The sequence below is a fragment of the Ischnura elegans genome, chromosome 11 (genome assembly GCF_921293095.1).
Source record: "Ischnura elegans chromosome 11, ioIscEleg1.1, whole genome shotgun sequence".
Lineage (NCBI taxonomy): Eukaryota > Metazoa > Arthropoda > Insecta > Odonata > Coenagrionidae > Ischnura > Ischnura elegans.
This window is the reverse complement of record NC_060256.1, coordinates 12,783,364-12,800,158: the sequence shown is the minus strand read 5'-3', so window position 1 is coordinate 12,800,158 and position 16,795 is coordinate 12,783,364. Positions and strand designations below refer to the sequence as shown.

General features: G+C 37.6%; 1 protein-coding gene across 3 annotated transcripts in view; it reads left to right on the top strand.

The window, feature by feature from the left end:
* Nucleotides 1–14,320, top strand: part of LOC124168180 (endothelial PAS domain-containing protein 1-like) — a 515,843-nt gene extending 501,523 nt beyond the window's left edge. For all 3 annotated transcript variants that reach the window (XM_046546310.1, XM_046546308.1, XM_046546309.1), the window contains exons 8-13: nt 1,011–1,555; nt 3,452–3,771; nt 4,683–5,101; nt 5,848–6,062; nt 6,527–7,053; nt 12,774–14,320. In XM_046546310.1, coding sequence (XP_046402266.1) covers nt 1,011–1,555; nt 3,452–3,771; nt 4,683–5,101; nt 5,848–6,062; nt 6,527–7,053; nt 12,774–13,070 — 2,323 coding nt within the window. In that variant the 3' untranslated portion in view covers nt 13,071–14,320. The remainder of the gene's footprint in view (nt 1–1,010; nt 1,556–3,451; nt 3,772–4,682; nt 5,102–5,847; nt 6,063–6,526; nt 7,054–12,773) is intronic.
* The last annotated feature ends 2,475 nt before the right edge of the window (nt 14,321–16,795 follow it).

Below are 16,795 nucleotides of genomic sequence, written 5' to 3'. Positions count from 1 at the left end.
GGGCCACGATATCAGTTTTCCACCCCGACGGATCCTCTTCTTGAAAGGACACCTGTCCCAACGCCGCTCTGCTATGCAGCCCGCGTCTTATCCGTCTTTCACTCGCCCCTCTACCCCTTTAACCTCTCCTGTGCAGATGAATACGTATTCGGCAATCGCTCTTCATTTGTCTCTTTGGCTTCCAGGTCACGTGGACTTTCTGCGGAAGGAAGGGTTTTCTGTGACGGAAGACGAAAATGGACGATTCCCTTTACCATCCTTTGAGCTTCCCTTAAACGTTTCATCTTTACTCCACTCCTCACCCCTGTCGTACGTTTTTTCCGTGTCCTGAAAACCATTGGGAACTCACGTCAATCGTGTTAAAAGCAAAATATACCGTTCGCCTTTAGTTATTAATGGACTGGGGTAAATTTGGCGGGAATGTTTTCCCCATGTCCAAAAGGGATTTCAGCTAGTGATTACAATTGGTTTGCAATGGCAGATATGGAGAGAAACCTTTATTAAACTGAGTATCAATGTCACCACATTACGTTTGTGGATTAAGAATATACTTTTTCGAGTTCGCATAGGGTACAGAGTTTTCAAATGATGTGAGGAAGCGCGGAAAAACATTAGTGAACAATTTTCAAACATCTCTTTCGCCGCTGTTTCTGGAACAATGAGTATTGTGGCTATAAAGTTTTGGATTCAAAATTATACACATTTTAGCGTGAAATTAAATTCGAATAAGTTATATCTAAGCTACTTTTACGACTCCGGTGAGTTGAAATGAAGAAGTGGGTCAATTGGTACAGTTATCAGGGAAACTTTTCCTTGTTTTCTCTATACATGCTGGCGTAAGCTATTTCTCACGTCATTTCAAATCTCTCACTATCCTAGAAGCGAGTGCGATTCAAAGTTCAGCTTTTGTTGATATCGCTGCCCTCGTACATTTCCCTGAACCCCTGATCGTGTCCCCCGCATCTATTCTCTGGATTCGACCCTATCGTGGACCGTTTGCTCGTTTGCAGTGGGATAGAGTGCCAGAATGAGGTGTTCTCCTGCAGCCAGCTCGTAGGAGAGGACTCGGACGCCAAGTCGTCCGTCGGGGCGATCGTCGACGCGCCCGCTGAGGTCTCCCCCGCCGAGGAAGCATCCACTGCCTGCGCGCCGCCGTCCGCCATCAAAGCGGAAGACGAGGAGGATCCCGAGGAGAGGCTGCCCAGGGCGGCGGAACCGCTGCTGCCGCCGCCGCCGGTCGCCGCTCCCCCGGCCAAAGCCTCGCCCGTGGTGGTGGACTTGCTGGGAGGGTCTCCCGATGCGTCCGCGCGCCCGGCCGCTGTCCTGTTCGACGGCGGCGTAGCGGTGCCGGCGGCGCCCAGGAAGGCAGGGGAAGGGGACGCGGAGGTGGTGGAGGTGGGACGGGAGAAGCCCGTTTCCCCGCCCCTGCCTTCCTTCCCCTCGAGGCTGCTCTTCCCACGCCCCCTGGCCACCACTTCCAAGATATTTGTCCCCAGGACAGAAGAGATGAACAAGGGATTCTTGATGTTCTCGGACGACGAGCCCGGGCTCACGAGTGAGTGTCCACGATGGAGTGAACTCTGGCCTTTATTCGTCGTCCCTTTCTCACTTGATGCTTGTTTCTTCGATGGTTTGCCAACAAGAAGATTGGTGCCTTCCAGTTTAATACTTTGCAGATTTAAGAGCGTCTTTGCCTCATTATTTTCTTTTCAATTCAATTCTGACCACCACCACATCTCGATGGTTCACATGAAAATTCAGGAAAAAGTAATTTGTTATTCCACCCAGCTGTGATTCACCGGGATTCTGTGATGATTTCTCTGCTTGCTCAGCTCAAGGAGACCCATTCAAATGGACCTTGTATATTTATGATGCCTTGAATTTTTTCTTTCATCTCTGAAAATACCCACATCCAGGTGGTATCGCTAAATGACTTTCCTAAAAGTAAGGCAAATGTCTTTTCTCATATGTCAGTTTGTGGAGTTCTCTGATAGTTTCTCTGTTTGCTACTATCATGAATATTCACTCAAAATAGATCTTATGAATCCATAATGCTTTACATATTTGAACTTTTCTTTGCTGCCCTCTCCTATATGCCACCAATTCTATCCTGAAAATGGGGCAAAACATATTCTTTTTTCCAAGCCGTCCAGTTTCATATGCTGTGTAAGTTATGAACTCATATTTATGACTTATAGGTCTCATAATTTACACCTAGAAAGATTGGCTAGTAAAATTACGTGCAACATAGCAGCAAAACAAAGCAAATAGCCTATAACCTTCGGATTTTCTAGGAAGTGTCCACTGAAGGCATCAGTACCTTTTGCGAGCAAGCTTTCAAGGAAATAAGCAAAAAGAATGTTGGCTCTTGGTTATTCATAAATTTTATAAGATCAGGTGCTTCAGGATTTACCAAAATGCTCAGATGTCATCTGGAGATTGTATTGTCAGCCTGTTTTCCATTCTGTGAAAGAAAGAAGATACTCTTAATTCCACAAGACTGGAAAAAAAGGACCCATGAAGGTGGTGGGATACCGATCATGTTGTTGTAAATCCATAAATTTCTACTATTTCTTGAAATTTCCAAAGTATTCCTCTTAAATAATAGTAGAAGCCTCCTTGACTACAAGGAAAGTGTGGTAGTAGGAATGGATAGAGCTGCTTATTATGGTATTCTCTGCTTATCAGTTATCATCCAATTGTAACTCCGCCTTGTTGCAGATAAGGCATGGGTACTATAGGGGCACTTTGGAAGTGCTTGATTGAATTTTTATCTCCACGCATTGCAGACGGAAGGCATGCTCACAATCTCAATTTAAGATGACTGGAGTAGTCGGAGATGTCACTCTCTGAAGAATTTATACAATGAATTTGCAGCACTTTTTGATCAAACAGCTCTGAATTGAGTATACCAGCTCTTCAAAAAGACTTTGCTTCTAGGTTTGAGCTTATTCATGGGCCCGTAATTTAGTTCATCATGGGACTCAATTGCAAATTCCTTCTGCCAAGCTTACTCGATGAAAAAAAATCCTGCAGCATACAAAGCATTAATATTTTGCCTCAATTTCAAAGTAAAATGTGAAATTAGTCAAAATAGTAATGCAGATCGATTACAATAGATATTCTTCTTGAGCAGAAGTGCAGTCGTATCATATTCTTCAAATTAGTCTACAGTATTTCTGTGGCCATTATTTCCATCAGATGGTAGGGCCTTTAAAAATCACTTACATTTTAATTAAATTCATCTGTTTTTGCAAGATCTCTCGTAAGTTAAATTCAAGCTGTAGACATTTTGAGATCTACCACCTTTTCAACCAGATTCCTGAAAATTACATGTTCAGGATATAGACCTCTAAGTTGCACTGCACTTCTGATTTTTGCCAATCAGTGGCACATCTGTGCATCAGTCCACTTCTGAACGTACGGTTTCTTCGTGCATGTCAATTCGCAGTGCTGAAGGAGGAGCCTGAGGACTTGACCCACTTGGCTCCCACCGCTGGGGATGTCTGCGTTCCCCTCGGAGGTGGCCCCTTCCTTGAAGACTCCATGTTTGACGACATCATGCTCTCGGACGACTATTGCGTTCCACTGTCCATGGTCCCAGTGCCAGAGGACGAAGACTCGGATACGGTGGGGGGTCTGGCCGACCCTGTGAGAGGGGGCAGGGATGAAGAAAACCACTTCCTAGCGTACCGAGAGGACTCATCAGGGTCCACGTCTTGTTCCCCCAGTGATCACTTCATCTCAACGTCGCCCCTCTCCTCATCCGAGGTATACATGTCACGCCACTTAGAGTCATTCTCTTGGCTCGGAAATGGTGCTTAGGGGATCAATTAAAGTGCTTTGAGACAGGCAATGGAAAAGGGCTTGAATATTATCCTGAACCATATTGTCTTCAAGATGGCTCATTAGTGAGTTGAGTTTAGATCTTCATCCACTCCTGGCTCTGCTTTTATCAAAATCTGGTTCTACGATGCTGGGAAGCGGATGTTTGTTAAAACAAATCACCCTTTTCTGATGAATGGCTCAGTATTTTGATATATTCCTTGAATACCATTTAAAACCTGGATTTTTTGCATATGTTGTATCATTGGAGAGAATAAAATTTCAGTTAGCCCACTTGTATGATAAACACTTGGTAAATTTTGTCAATAAAAATAAATTTACTCCAGTGTTGTAACTATTCATGACATGAAGTGTGGCCCTTGAATATTTTGTGAGATTGTTGCAAAAAAAAAAACATCAGTCCCAACTACTTGTTTGGGTTATTTGAGGAAAAAATGATTTCAAAGCTGTGTGATTACTTTCAAAAATGTTTGGATTTTTGTAATGTTCCCTTTGTGTTAAGCATATAATTACCATCTGGATTAATGTTTCCTCCAAATCATCCCTGTTATTCATTAATGCCAATGGTGCTCCCTACAAAATCATCTACTGTACGAAAATATCAACCATTCAAAGGTGCTAAAGTGAAGTAATTTTATGGTTTATACTTAGATGAAAAAACTTCATGCATTGTGGTTGCTCTCACTTCGTTGAAGGCTGATCATTTTTCCTCGAATTGCCTTGATTCTTTGTACTCTCATTACCATTGTAATTCTTGTGATGCAATAAAGAAAACGATGGCTTGGATGGTCACCAAGTGACACGGTCGGCATGAAACGTCTTCTCTCCCTTCCCAGTGCTCAAGTGGCATCAAATCATCGAGCATCCCGTCGTTAGGCAGTCCAGAGTTGAGTGGTGGTGGTTCATTGGTGGGAGGTGTGAAGGATGAAGACGATGACTCTCTGGGTGGTTTGACGGGGAGCCTGCACATGGGCATGGTCAACTCGAGTGACGATGAGGGGGGCATACGTGCCCGATACATACCCCCAATCGCAGAGGACCTCCCTCTCCTTGTCACCACAGACCTCATGTGGGGTGCCTCTGACCAGCTAGTTGTGGTGGACGTTGGGGAAAAGATATTTGTGGAAGATGGTGCGACCATTAACAGGGAGGACTTGATTGGTGGGTGTGGGGTTGATGGTGCCTCCGCTAGTAGAGGTGATGCTGTTAGCGCCATTGGATTGGCCAGGAAGGAGAAAATCCTCAAGAACTCTTGGTAGGTCTGGCTACTTTCTTCTGGGTTTCAGGGGGAGTTCTCTCTCAATTTCTTCTTTTGCGGCCAAATTTTGACAGCGATGGAGTGAAAAATAATGGTAACAGTTGGAACTCAGAGTTCAGCCATTTTGTCTATTGCAGAGAATGCACTTTCACTCATGATGGAGAGTACACTAATATTGAATGTTTTCTTAACTTGTGGGTTATCACATCTGCATACAACAATGACTGCAAAAGGTGAGCTATTCCTTGATGCTTAATGCAGGATGACTTTTCTTTCCTGTCTAGCTTCCCTTTTGACTTTAAACTTTTCAATGTATAGAAGTATTGGCTGATAGTGTTTTACCCCTCATAGGGAAGTTAGATTCCGCCTAGATTAGAGGGTAGCTACCCCCTTATGTCTCATATTTGAGAAATTTCCTGGATTATTGTCATTACTTTTCACTCAAGCGTTGTTTTCCTGATCACTGTAGGGTGGGTATGGCGATTGTAGTGCCTCATTCACTGCTAAATATCTACCCACCATTATAATTTTCATCGTAATTTTGATTGCATTGCATGTAATTAATATTTGAAGTATGGAAGTACTCCACTCCATTCAAGTTATTATGTGATGATTGGAGATAGATATTATTAATTTTCAATCATCTTTTTCATAAATGACAGAAAATCTTCTCCTTTTAAAAAGAAGGAAAGTAAATGTAACGAATGTTAAGGGAAGGAATACATTTTTAGTTTTTCTCTAAGGTCCACCAACATTACGGACAGCAAAAACCTTGATACCTCAAGTCTGGCTCAGTTGTTGAGGACTGAGACAGTTTCTCAGCAGTCCCAAAAGATGAAATCCCTGCCAACCAATGAGGACCATAATGTAGTATCTAAAATGGGAAGTAGAATGAATGACCATGGAGGAGGACTGGTGGATCCCAATGAAATATTAGATCAGGTCTACACTAGAAGCAGTAAGTGGTCTCCCTGCCCATTGATAATTTATCACACCCTAATCATTATTTTCAGTGTAAGGCTTTCATTTCTGTCGATTCTCTTTTAATGTCCTTTCATGTAAATAATAACCTTTTGGTTGATTTTTTTACACAAAAATCCACAGTGAATGGTTCATGCCTTCGATGGAATTTGTATCATGCTATGTTTTCAATAATTCATGTCAGTACAATGAAATGGAATTAATGTGGTTCAATACCGAATGAAAAGCTTTATTATTTCAAATTCTTCTTCTTTGCCTTCCTGTGCTGACTTCCTGATGAAAACTCATTTGATTATAAATTGATAAAATGTAGTTACTCCCTGATTTTTCCTGAATACATATCAAGAGTTGAAAGGCATTCATAATGAAATCTAGGCATTTTTTCAAGAATTCTTTGCTTTACAAAATAACCTAACTTATGGCCATCTCTAATGTACAAAGGTTCTAGTGAGAAAACGATGCAGTGGGTGTCGGGTGGCGGAACGCCACCGTCTGCGGTCAGCAATAGCCGGAAAAGCAGAGGGGGGACCGGAGATGGGCAGCACCAACAGCGGCACACGAGCAAGCGCCGCCCTGCTGATAACTCATCATCTGCGAGTCCTGCGGTGCTCTCCCAGGAGTCGTCTTGCAAAAGACCAAAGGGTGGGAGCGATGAATCGCCTCCTACGCTGGTTGGATCGCAGTTACTGCAGCAGTTGATCACTCTGAATAATGGGAGTGAAGCGATAGGGAAATCAGCTCAAACCCAGGACGAGAGCACAGGGTGGTTGAATACTGGTGGGGGGAAGGGTATGATGGCTAATGGCAAAACCCGAAACCAAGTCCAGATAAATGCCAAGTCGGCTCAGTCTAGAACTACTGCACCAGCCAAAACGTCTTTGAATGCTTTGTCAGCCTCGACTGGTGTTCAGCAGCAACAGCATCAGGTGCCACCAAACATGAAGGACAGTGTCCTGATGAATTTACTGGTTAGTGGGTGTGACATGACCGCGGGTTACATTTGTTGGGGCCCAAATAAGTTGGGGCGAAGTAAAAGTGTCAGTGTGGCCAGTCGAACCTAGTCTGCCTGCCTGGAGAGTAATTAATAATAATAATGTAAAGTTAAGAGGAATTAATAATGAGAAAATGTTGATTTTGAGGTCATCACAGGACTCGATTTTGTCCATGTTGAATAAAAATGCCCAAAATCTTCCCAAGGGGGTGTACAGAATCGATTGGCAGGATTAGCCAATCATGTACTTGATAGGGAAAGCATTGTGGACATGATATAAGGATATCATCTCTAGTATTTGGAGGATAGAATATTTTGGAAGGCCTAAGTTTATGACTAAGATGCATAATTGTGGAATGTATGAGTGGTGATGAATTACATTGTTGTAATTTTTGTACCATATAGGTGTCGCCAGCTTTAATCCTGTGGGATTATTGTAAAAAAGAGAATTAAATATTATACTTAGGAAATGTTGACAGAATATTTTTAATGAGCAATACAAGAAAATGAACTGTGTTATTCAGAAATTTTGAGAAGCATTTTCTGGAGGAATGAGATGGTAAATATGAAAAGGAACTCTTAGGTAACAATAGCAAGAAACTCCCAGTAAAACTTCAGTTTTTGGAGACCTAGGATGGGAATAAAGTAAGGTAGCATTAAAAATTCATGGAAGTAGGAGTGTAGTGAATTAATGAAATAGTACAATTGAATTACAATCTGACACCAAAATCCTGCTTGTAACCTGATGCCTGTATGTGTTTGTAAGAAATTGGTTGTAATAAATACATGAAATTCTTGTTGACTGTACCTGTTGAGAAAAAATCAATAATGCCTTTAGGGAAGTAGTAGTGTACAATCCATATGAAAGAAATGCCTGGTCACAGACTGGATTGCAGAAATGTCAGCTCTCTGGTATATGAATAAAATAAACTACTACTTATTGAATTTCTTTACTTGCTCAAAAAAAACTCCCTTCTCCCTTGCATGCCGTTCAAAGAAGTTACATAATGATGTAGGGTGAAACTATCATGCAAGTACCCAACAAAATGAAGTTGTGATGAATAACAATCGACAGACAAAAAAGAATTGCTGTTAGCTGTGGGGAAGAAAAAGGTAAGAAGGTTCTTGACTGAATTGCAAGACAGAATGTATTATAAATTCTTCAGCTAATAAATGAAGAACCTTCAGGATTTCATTAGAATGAGTGATAAAAGCTTTTAATGCCTTTGCTTAGCATAACAATCTTCCATTCAGTGGAATAGAAATATATGCATATAATGCAAAGTAAAAAATGTTGTAATTCCACATGAATTTAAATAGGTACGACCTAGGTTATGAAATGGCACATCATCACCTGGACAATGATGATGATGTGCCGTGTTGAAAACCAGGTTTGTGCTTTAATAAATTCATGCGGAATCACAAAGTTTTTTAGTTTTCATTAGTTGAAGTTGATTGCGTCAAGTCACACCTGATACAACGAATATATAGAGTAATACACATGCCATTAAGGGCGAACTAAGCAAGAAAAGAGGCATTTTTAATATTAGTCCAAAAATCTATATTTTGAAGGTATCTTTTCTTGCATAATCAAGACCAACATCTCGAGGTTATCACTTCAAAAATTGAATTTTGAGCTAGCATTTGGCAACATTTCATTTAAAAATCTTAAAATCAATCAAAAATTTAAAATCAATAGATGGAAATGCCATAGATTTCAGACTTCCATGGTTATTTACAGTTTTACAAAATGATTATAGTAGTATTTTGATTCCTTGCTCAGGACAGTTTTGTTAGGCTCGAAAACTGGAAAGGCAATTCCTAGGAATGAAATATAATTTTACCGCAGAAAAACTGAATCATGTCCTTCAATCTGAAGTCTTATGTTTATACTAAGGCGCATAGGAGTTTGATTCCAGTGTTGAAGTTTTGGCAAGCGAATTCAAATTTCATTGGGCAGAACTAACTAGGGAAGAATTTTTGAGTGGAAAAAGTGTTTCTCAGTTCCTCTGGTATGGCAGAAGTTATGGTTGTCCATCTGGCACATTTTTTACGAAATCCCCTCCTACTCTTACTGCTGTTGTTTTTCAGATGCTGCTTGTTTTACCTGGCATTTCAGCTTTTTATTACAGTCAATAAGGTTTTTAACAATCTATGTGTTAATTATGCTTTAATCAATTTTTTTTCTCATTTGTTTTTGCTTTTATTTTTTCAGTGTGTCTTCTGCATTACTTATTATTTTTTTTCTTTGATGCTGAACAATTTTGTCATTTTCCCAGCCAACAGAACCCTCTTTGTGTTACAAATGGAGACATCAATTTAAATACACATGAGACAGGCTGATGAGAGCTGGTTTCTTGTAGTTTTCACTTTGATTTTGCTTTTCAGATATGTATTCAGATTGGTTCCTTCTCAGGAGAGTACTAAAGTGAGATGATGCATTTTGTATAAATCAAAAGTCATGTAGACTGTACCAGCAAATTATTTAATTTAAATGAATATTTATTACGTCCGTGGAACCCCTAATATTTTCCCTACATTTGGGGAACAGAGATAAAAATGGATATTTGACCATTAAGTTCATCAAAATTTACTCTGAAAATATTTAGTAAAGCTTTACCACAATTTCATAAACAACAGAATTGAAATTGTTTGATGGATATTCAATTTCATCCATTGGAGTGTTATTAACTGATAAAGCCCTTTAAGATGGTGTAGAGTAGTTGCCTTGGGTAAAAGTGCCTTCAATTTGGCGCCAATTTTTCAAGTATGAGCTCAGATAGTGACATATATCATTCCACAACTTCTTTCCCCATTCATCTGTTTTTGTAGCCATTTCGAAAAATTATTGATGGAGTGTGTAGCCTCTCAGCCCTTAAAATTTAAGTGTTTCAGCCTTTGCAAGTCTTTAGCAGTCCTCATGCATTTTAAAACGCAAGTATGAGTCAAAATTATGTGAATAAATATTTTTATGGGTGCTTAGAATACATTTTTGTGCATTGATTAAATCGATTCATCCCTGACTCTCATGTGGGTTACTGGAGATAAAAGATCCTATCCTGTTTGCGGATCCTTAATAAATTCCTTCTGAAACATAATTGTGATGCTAAATACTTGAATGTAATAAAATATTGATGTTAAAAAAAGATATTGCATTATTTAAATTTGTTAAAATAACTAAAAATTATAATGTGGGTTATTGGAGGTTTATCCCTACATGTCTTTCCATGGAAATAAGCAAATAGTGTTGTAATTATTATTTCCCATGATTAGGTTGGTTTGGTTAGAGCATAGGCTTCCTACTCCCTGGAATGGGGTTCAAATTCTTTTTTTTTTTTCAGATATTGCTGAAATCTTGCTTGAATGTTGTGTGGAGGGCAATTCCGCTTTACTCCTGCCATTTAATTGGACATTAAGCTGTCGTTCCTTTAGTACTCTTCCGTATAAGAGCAGGCTTATGCAGACTCTAGGTTCTTCCCATATGGTGCAAATGATCTTAGCTTTTAATGACCTCCTTTCTGATCCAATATTATTTATTTATAATTATATTCACTCTGTCTACCTTACTACTTGTCATATTGCACCTTAGAGCATACAATCCATCCGCAATTGATCGCTCATTAACAGGAAATTAGATTCCAAGGTGGTATCTTACTTCTGTGGTATAATTTGCCTGAATCTTTAATGTTTATTTCTAGTTGTGAAAATTCTATTAATTTACATTCCAAGGTGTCATTTTTCTTTGGAATATATTTATCAATTCTTGACATCATTCAGTGAGTGATCTGGCAAATAAATGCTGATTCATCTTGCTTCATCGCAAAAACTTTTGCTTAAGTTATTTCAAATGAAATTTGGAAACCTTATTTATCAGAATCCTCTCTCATATTATATACCTCATAGAAATGACATTGCATCTAATGAGTAATGTAAGTTCTTAGTTAGGAGACTTATAGGATGCCTGACGTATGTACGGGGCTGTTTAAAAACTGTAATGAAATTTCATGAAACTAGCTCTCAGCATTACTGTTCCTTGTCACTCATCATATTCATAGTAAACACATTCATCATCTCATCTATCCTACTGCATACACCTCTCCCAATAAGAATTTTTGTTGCTGTGTAATCTTTATCGATCATGTTAAGAATGCTCTATGCTTACGTTGACTGCCTAAGTTTTATTCACCACTTGATTATGTTCACTTTTTATGCGCATAGGCAATCTCATTTTATGGTTTCATTATCTCTTTATTGTGACTCTTTGATCAACTGTCATATTTGAGAGCAAAGCTGTGCCCAGAAAAAAATTTGGTGGGAGTGCATTTGGAGGGGATATACACTACACCAAAACTCCCAAATATTTTGTGGGATTTCAACCCCTTACTCCCCCGTACCATGCTTGCTATAGCATTGTTTGTATATATTTATCTCCATACAAATTTTTGGTCCTAGCAAATAAAATCTTCTTTCCATCAGAATATTTCCAAAGACATTTTCATTTCTCCAGACATATTTACGTAAGCCAATTTATAGCTCAGAGTATTTATTCCAATCTCTCCATCTGATTGACTATCAAGCTGATTCTGGTGGCATACCTTCCAAAGTATCATCACATCATTTTTCTTTACCTGTTTGTAATGCTACATATTTATTTCTTATCTTCATTTTTAGTGTGCATTTCTGTTATGCCTTAATTTTTAGATATTTGGCATTTAATAAAGGTCTATAATTTATAAAGAACAGATTTGATATCATTGACATAGTCCAGAAACCTCTGGCAGTGGCGTAGCTACGAATATGCTTTTGGGGGGATGGGATCACCTGGGGTGCTCCCCCGCCCCCCTCCCAGCCAATGGGAATCCAGGAAAATTTTTGAAAAATGACATGCCAGGAAATACATCATTTTGGCTCTTAAATTTAACTTTAAGCATATACAGTTATTATATTTCAAAACTAGACAATAATTTTAAATATTTTTTTATTTCTTTGAAGCTTTGGGGGGATGTATCCCCTATCCCCCCCATAGTTATGCCACTGACCTATGGGTTAGTAAGTGCAATATGTGTTATTCTGGTCGTATTCACTATAAGAAATTTCTTTGCTACTTGTTTTTAATTAATGTGTGTATTTGAAAAGTCATTGATTTAATGTTTCTACTCATTTGCTCTCTTTAATTTGTGTTCTTCTCATTGTTACAATCAATATTATTTTTCCTTTCAATCAGTGCCTAACTTCATTATTTATTAAAAATTCTTTATTTGTATTTTAAATTTTCATGTGAATAAAATTTTTACTACTACAAGTATAATGAAATAATTCCAAACAAGATTACATATCAAAAAATTTTCTACCAAAAATCTCCATGCAAGTCATGTTTACTTTTGCCTTCGTGTAGATGTTATTTTTATGTGGATATAATCAAAAACTTTATTATATTGATTATTGATGCCATTAAAGCTGATTTTTCGATTATTAATTTCAAGATCAATTTGTAAATGTCCTGTGTTGCTCCAAAACTTGCCTTTTTCAAAGTGGCCTGTGGAATTTATATCTTGAATAAAGTTTGCTTCTTCATTTTCATATTAAATTTTTCTACCTCAAGAATAACATGGAAAAACTGTCACTTGATGGATTATTTGCTAAAAGTCTAATGAAAATAACTCCTACTAAAATAGTGTTTTTTCATGTTACCCACAGGGTACAGCTACCAGGAAAATGAATATCAGCTCAATGGAGTCCATGAATACATTACCAATGATGAGCAACCACTTGCATTACATTGATTCGGCAAGATCAAAGGAGGACATCAGAAGAGCCTCGTTTCGAAAAAACTCATTCTCCTTGCTGGACCCTGAAAGCACTGAAATTCCATCATTGATTGACCTTAGTCGGCAGGATTGTGAGGTCAATGCCCCACTCGGGTCAGCATCAAGCTTACTGCAAGGTCGGGACCTGCTCACTGCCCTTGAGATACCAGAAGTAGCGATGGAGTGAGGTAGATGGAAAATTAGTATGAACACGTAATATCATGTAATAAATATGCTTTCAATGTTATATTCACCAATGCTACTCACTCTTTCTAGTTCTTGTGGTTGTATTCCTCATTAAAATTACACCAAATTGACAAAATTATTAGTTGGGATAATTGTATGAGATGAATTGTTGGTGATGGACACTATTATTGTTTTGTTATTTTTTTGATTAGGTGGTAATTATCTTGGAAAAAAGATGCTACATTAAATTAGAAAAAAAATACCTGGGATTCAATTTATGTAGCTGATTTTACCCAGAATAGATAGTACAATTGTTTTTTCTTCCAGAACATTTATTGAATATGTTTGAGTTTTTATTTTACGGACTTCAATAATCAACTTAGTCTCATAGCTTATGTTAGATGTCTAAGAATGATCCAGATTCCTGTGTGTTATTTTTTTGCCAGAGATTGTTACTTATTGCCTCCAAATCAAGTGAATGAATAATGTTCAAAATACCTCCATTAAAAAGATGACAACACTGATTGAATTCCTATTTTTACATGTATGTATGGAACCACAAAGTATCAAGTTGTCTTGGAGTACTGTACCAATGCATAAGAGGAGAGAAATTAAATCTCTCCCTGGTTTATCGCTGTTAGCATTTATGTGATTTTTGGTTTTTTTAATAACTCTAAAGGTGTAGTTTTCCAAGTAATTTTCTGTACATTATATTTGATTCTTTGATTGTTTTACTTCTGATCCTTTTTTCAATCATTTAATTCAGTCTTTTTATTAAAGCATTGATTATTTAAGTATAGTAGACATCAGTTGTTGCATTTTCAGTCAATATAATGTCCTACAGTGAATTTTTATTTCTTCTACTTTGCTAATGATGAGTTTTAATCCTCTGAATGTACCTCTTATTTAAGTAAGTTCTTAAAAATTTGCAATACACGAAGAGAAGTTGTTAAGTAAGTGGTTGCTAGCTTTGCAAACAAATATGTACAAACTTTCATACATCTGTTACACTCACCATGATAGTGACACTGTAATTAAATAAGGTGAAAATATTTTAAATGAGTTATTTTATGGAAGCTCTACAAGAAATAATGAAATTAATGTTTAGCTCATATTGCATTTGTTTTAATCAACTTATAATGGTCAATGTCAGACTGTTAAGAATGTTTTGGAATTATGTTCAACTAACTCATGTTTAACCTTTTTAAGTATGTAGAAATTAAAATTTTCATTTGGAACTATAAACATTAATCTCTGTTTCATTTTATTCAATCCCCTGTCCTTACTCCTATGCTGTGTGTGCCATAATTGCAAGGTAATGTTCTGTGTGGAAATACTTATTAGCTCCTCTAAGCTCTTAATTTTTTTCTCTAAATCAGTAACATTGTTTAAATTTTAATAATATAATTGTTATTAGTAAAACAACATTATTAGATAAACTATAATGTGGTGATATAATGGAAAGGATCAAGATAATGTTTCTCTCAAAATATGCTAATGCTGATAACAAATTGCTCTGAACTACTTTACTCCAGTCCAGTATCTGTTCCTGTGTAAGTATTAACTAATTATGTGTATGATTCCATTGTTTTCTCTTGCCATTGTCAGTTAGTAAATTCTTTCTACTACATATATCTTCTTGAACTCTTTATATCTCATTTCCATCTGAGAAGTCATAATTTCATAAATCTTCAAGAGAGATTAATAAAGATCCAAAAAAATTTTACTGAGCTTTCTTACAGTTACTTAAAAAAATTTTAATCAATGCAATTTTTAATTTAACAATACATTTTTATAGTTACAAGTGTAATAATGGTTACTTTTTGTATTTTTTTCAAATGTCTAACAAGTTGGCATATGCACCGTAATAAGGCAAATTTGGAAAAATCTAGCATTGTCTTATCTACATCTACGCACTACCATGCAAGCATTCTCAATAGGCATGTAGTGGACATTGCTGTCAGCAATAAAAGGAAAAGTAATTGTGCATACTAAGTCACGCCCAGCATTTATTGAAGTCCTTTATTGTTCAAGTGAATATAAATTCCCTTAGCAATCCATTCAGCAAAATATCTCCCTTAATGTATTGTGTCTGTCGGGCCTGGAAATATTGTGATGTTCTAATATGATCTTCTCCATGTCACTCCAAAACATACATATCTACTCTCAATTGATCAAGCAATCTGAGCCCACTGTGCTGCCTCTGAATTTCTAGCAGATTCTTGCCTTATCCTTTAAAAACCATCTAATGCTTTCTTTTCACTTGTAGCAGTTTCCAAAGAATAGTTCAGTTTTCCTTTGTATTTTATTAAGTTCATTGATTAAGTCTTCACTCAGTGGATACCATATATTCAAGGTGTGGCTTTATGATTACAAAATTGCACATCTCTTTCACTTATTCATCCAGAAACCTTACCACTGCACGCCTGACGAATCCTAGCATCTCCTGGGCTCTACCACAAATATTTATTCTATGTGCTTAATTATGAGAGGTTTGAAGTTTGAAGTAATCGTAACGCCCAGACTCTCGCATAGTGGGAGGGGGGAGTCAAAATTTGTATAAATTGTCCTACATTTTATGTACTGGAATGGCGAAAGAAAATTTAGGATGTCAGGATGATGTGACTACCTTTGGATGCTTCACTGTGAACACACAAATATCCCATAAGGGGAGTAGCTAGAGGTTATATCGTATTTCTCCTAATATAGTCTCCCTCTGAATATATAGTCCTCCCCCCCTAATTTTGAGGCTTCAGTTTCGGGAAAAGTTAAAAAAATGCGTTTGAATATTGTCCCCCCCTTTACTTTTACTATGGGCAATTTTGGAAAAAAGGGGAGACTATATTCAGCATATACCGTATGTACGGTAATATGAAAACATAAAAAATATAATACGAAAACTAAGAATACATGAAAGATATTGGTGAACCTTGGGTTCCTCATTGACTGTATCCATCTGTTTCAAGTGTGAATGTTTCCATGTGTTGTAGTTTTGAACTTATATTTTACTCTAACATTACTCATTTGCCGAAGTGCTTAATTTCTAAAACTTTAGGTACCCCAGAGCACATGCTAACACATTTAATCCACATGATTTTCAAATATAACCCCCCCAACCTTACGATTTTTTGAACTTGCGATTAAAGTTGTAATGAGGAATCATGTTTAACCAATTATTTAAAAAAATTATGAAATTTTTTGACACAACCCAATTTTCCTTGAGAGGTGCCTGAGGAGGTGAAGGAGTTCTGCGATCTGGGTGGCTGAGTTACCAGCAATGGATGATGTGGGGAGGAAATAGTCAGTAGAATAAATCAAGAGGACTTGTTTAAAGAAGAGAAATGTACCCACGGCCAGGAGCGCAGCTAGGAATTAAGACAGGGGAGGGGGTTTGGGTGCAACTAATACCGGGGTGTGTGGGTGTATGGAATACCCACCAGGATAAGCGGTAGGTGCGAGATTAATATATTGCGGAAGTTTAAGATAAATGGTTCAAAATGGTGAGTTTTACAACTTTCTGAGGGATGTTTTACTAATCATTACTCTATTCTATTAGCAATATCAATCCAATTAAGTAAAATGGATTAAAATTAAAAATTTCTCTGAGCTCTGGGAGGGTTTTTATCCCCCAAAACCCCCCCCCCTCGCTGCGCCACTGTTCAACACTAGGAATATAAGCATTGAAGTAAGGACTCATTCGTCCATCCATTCATCGGGACTTATTTT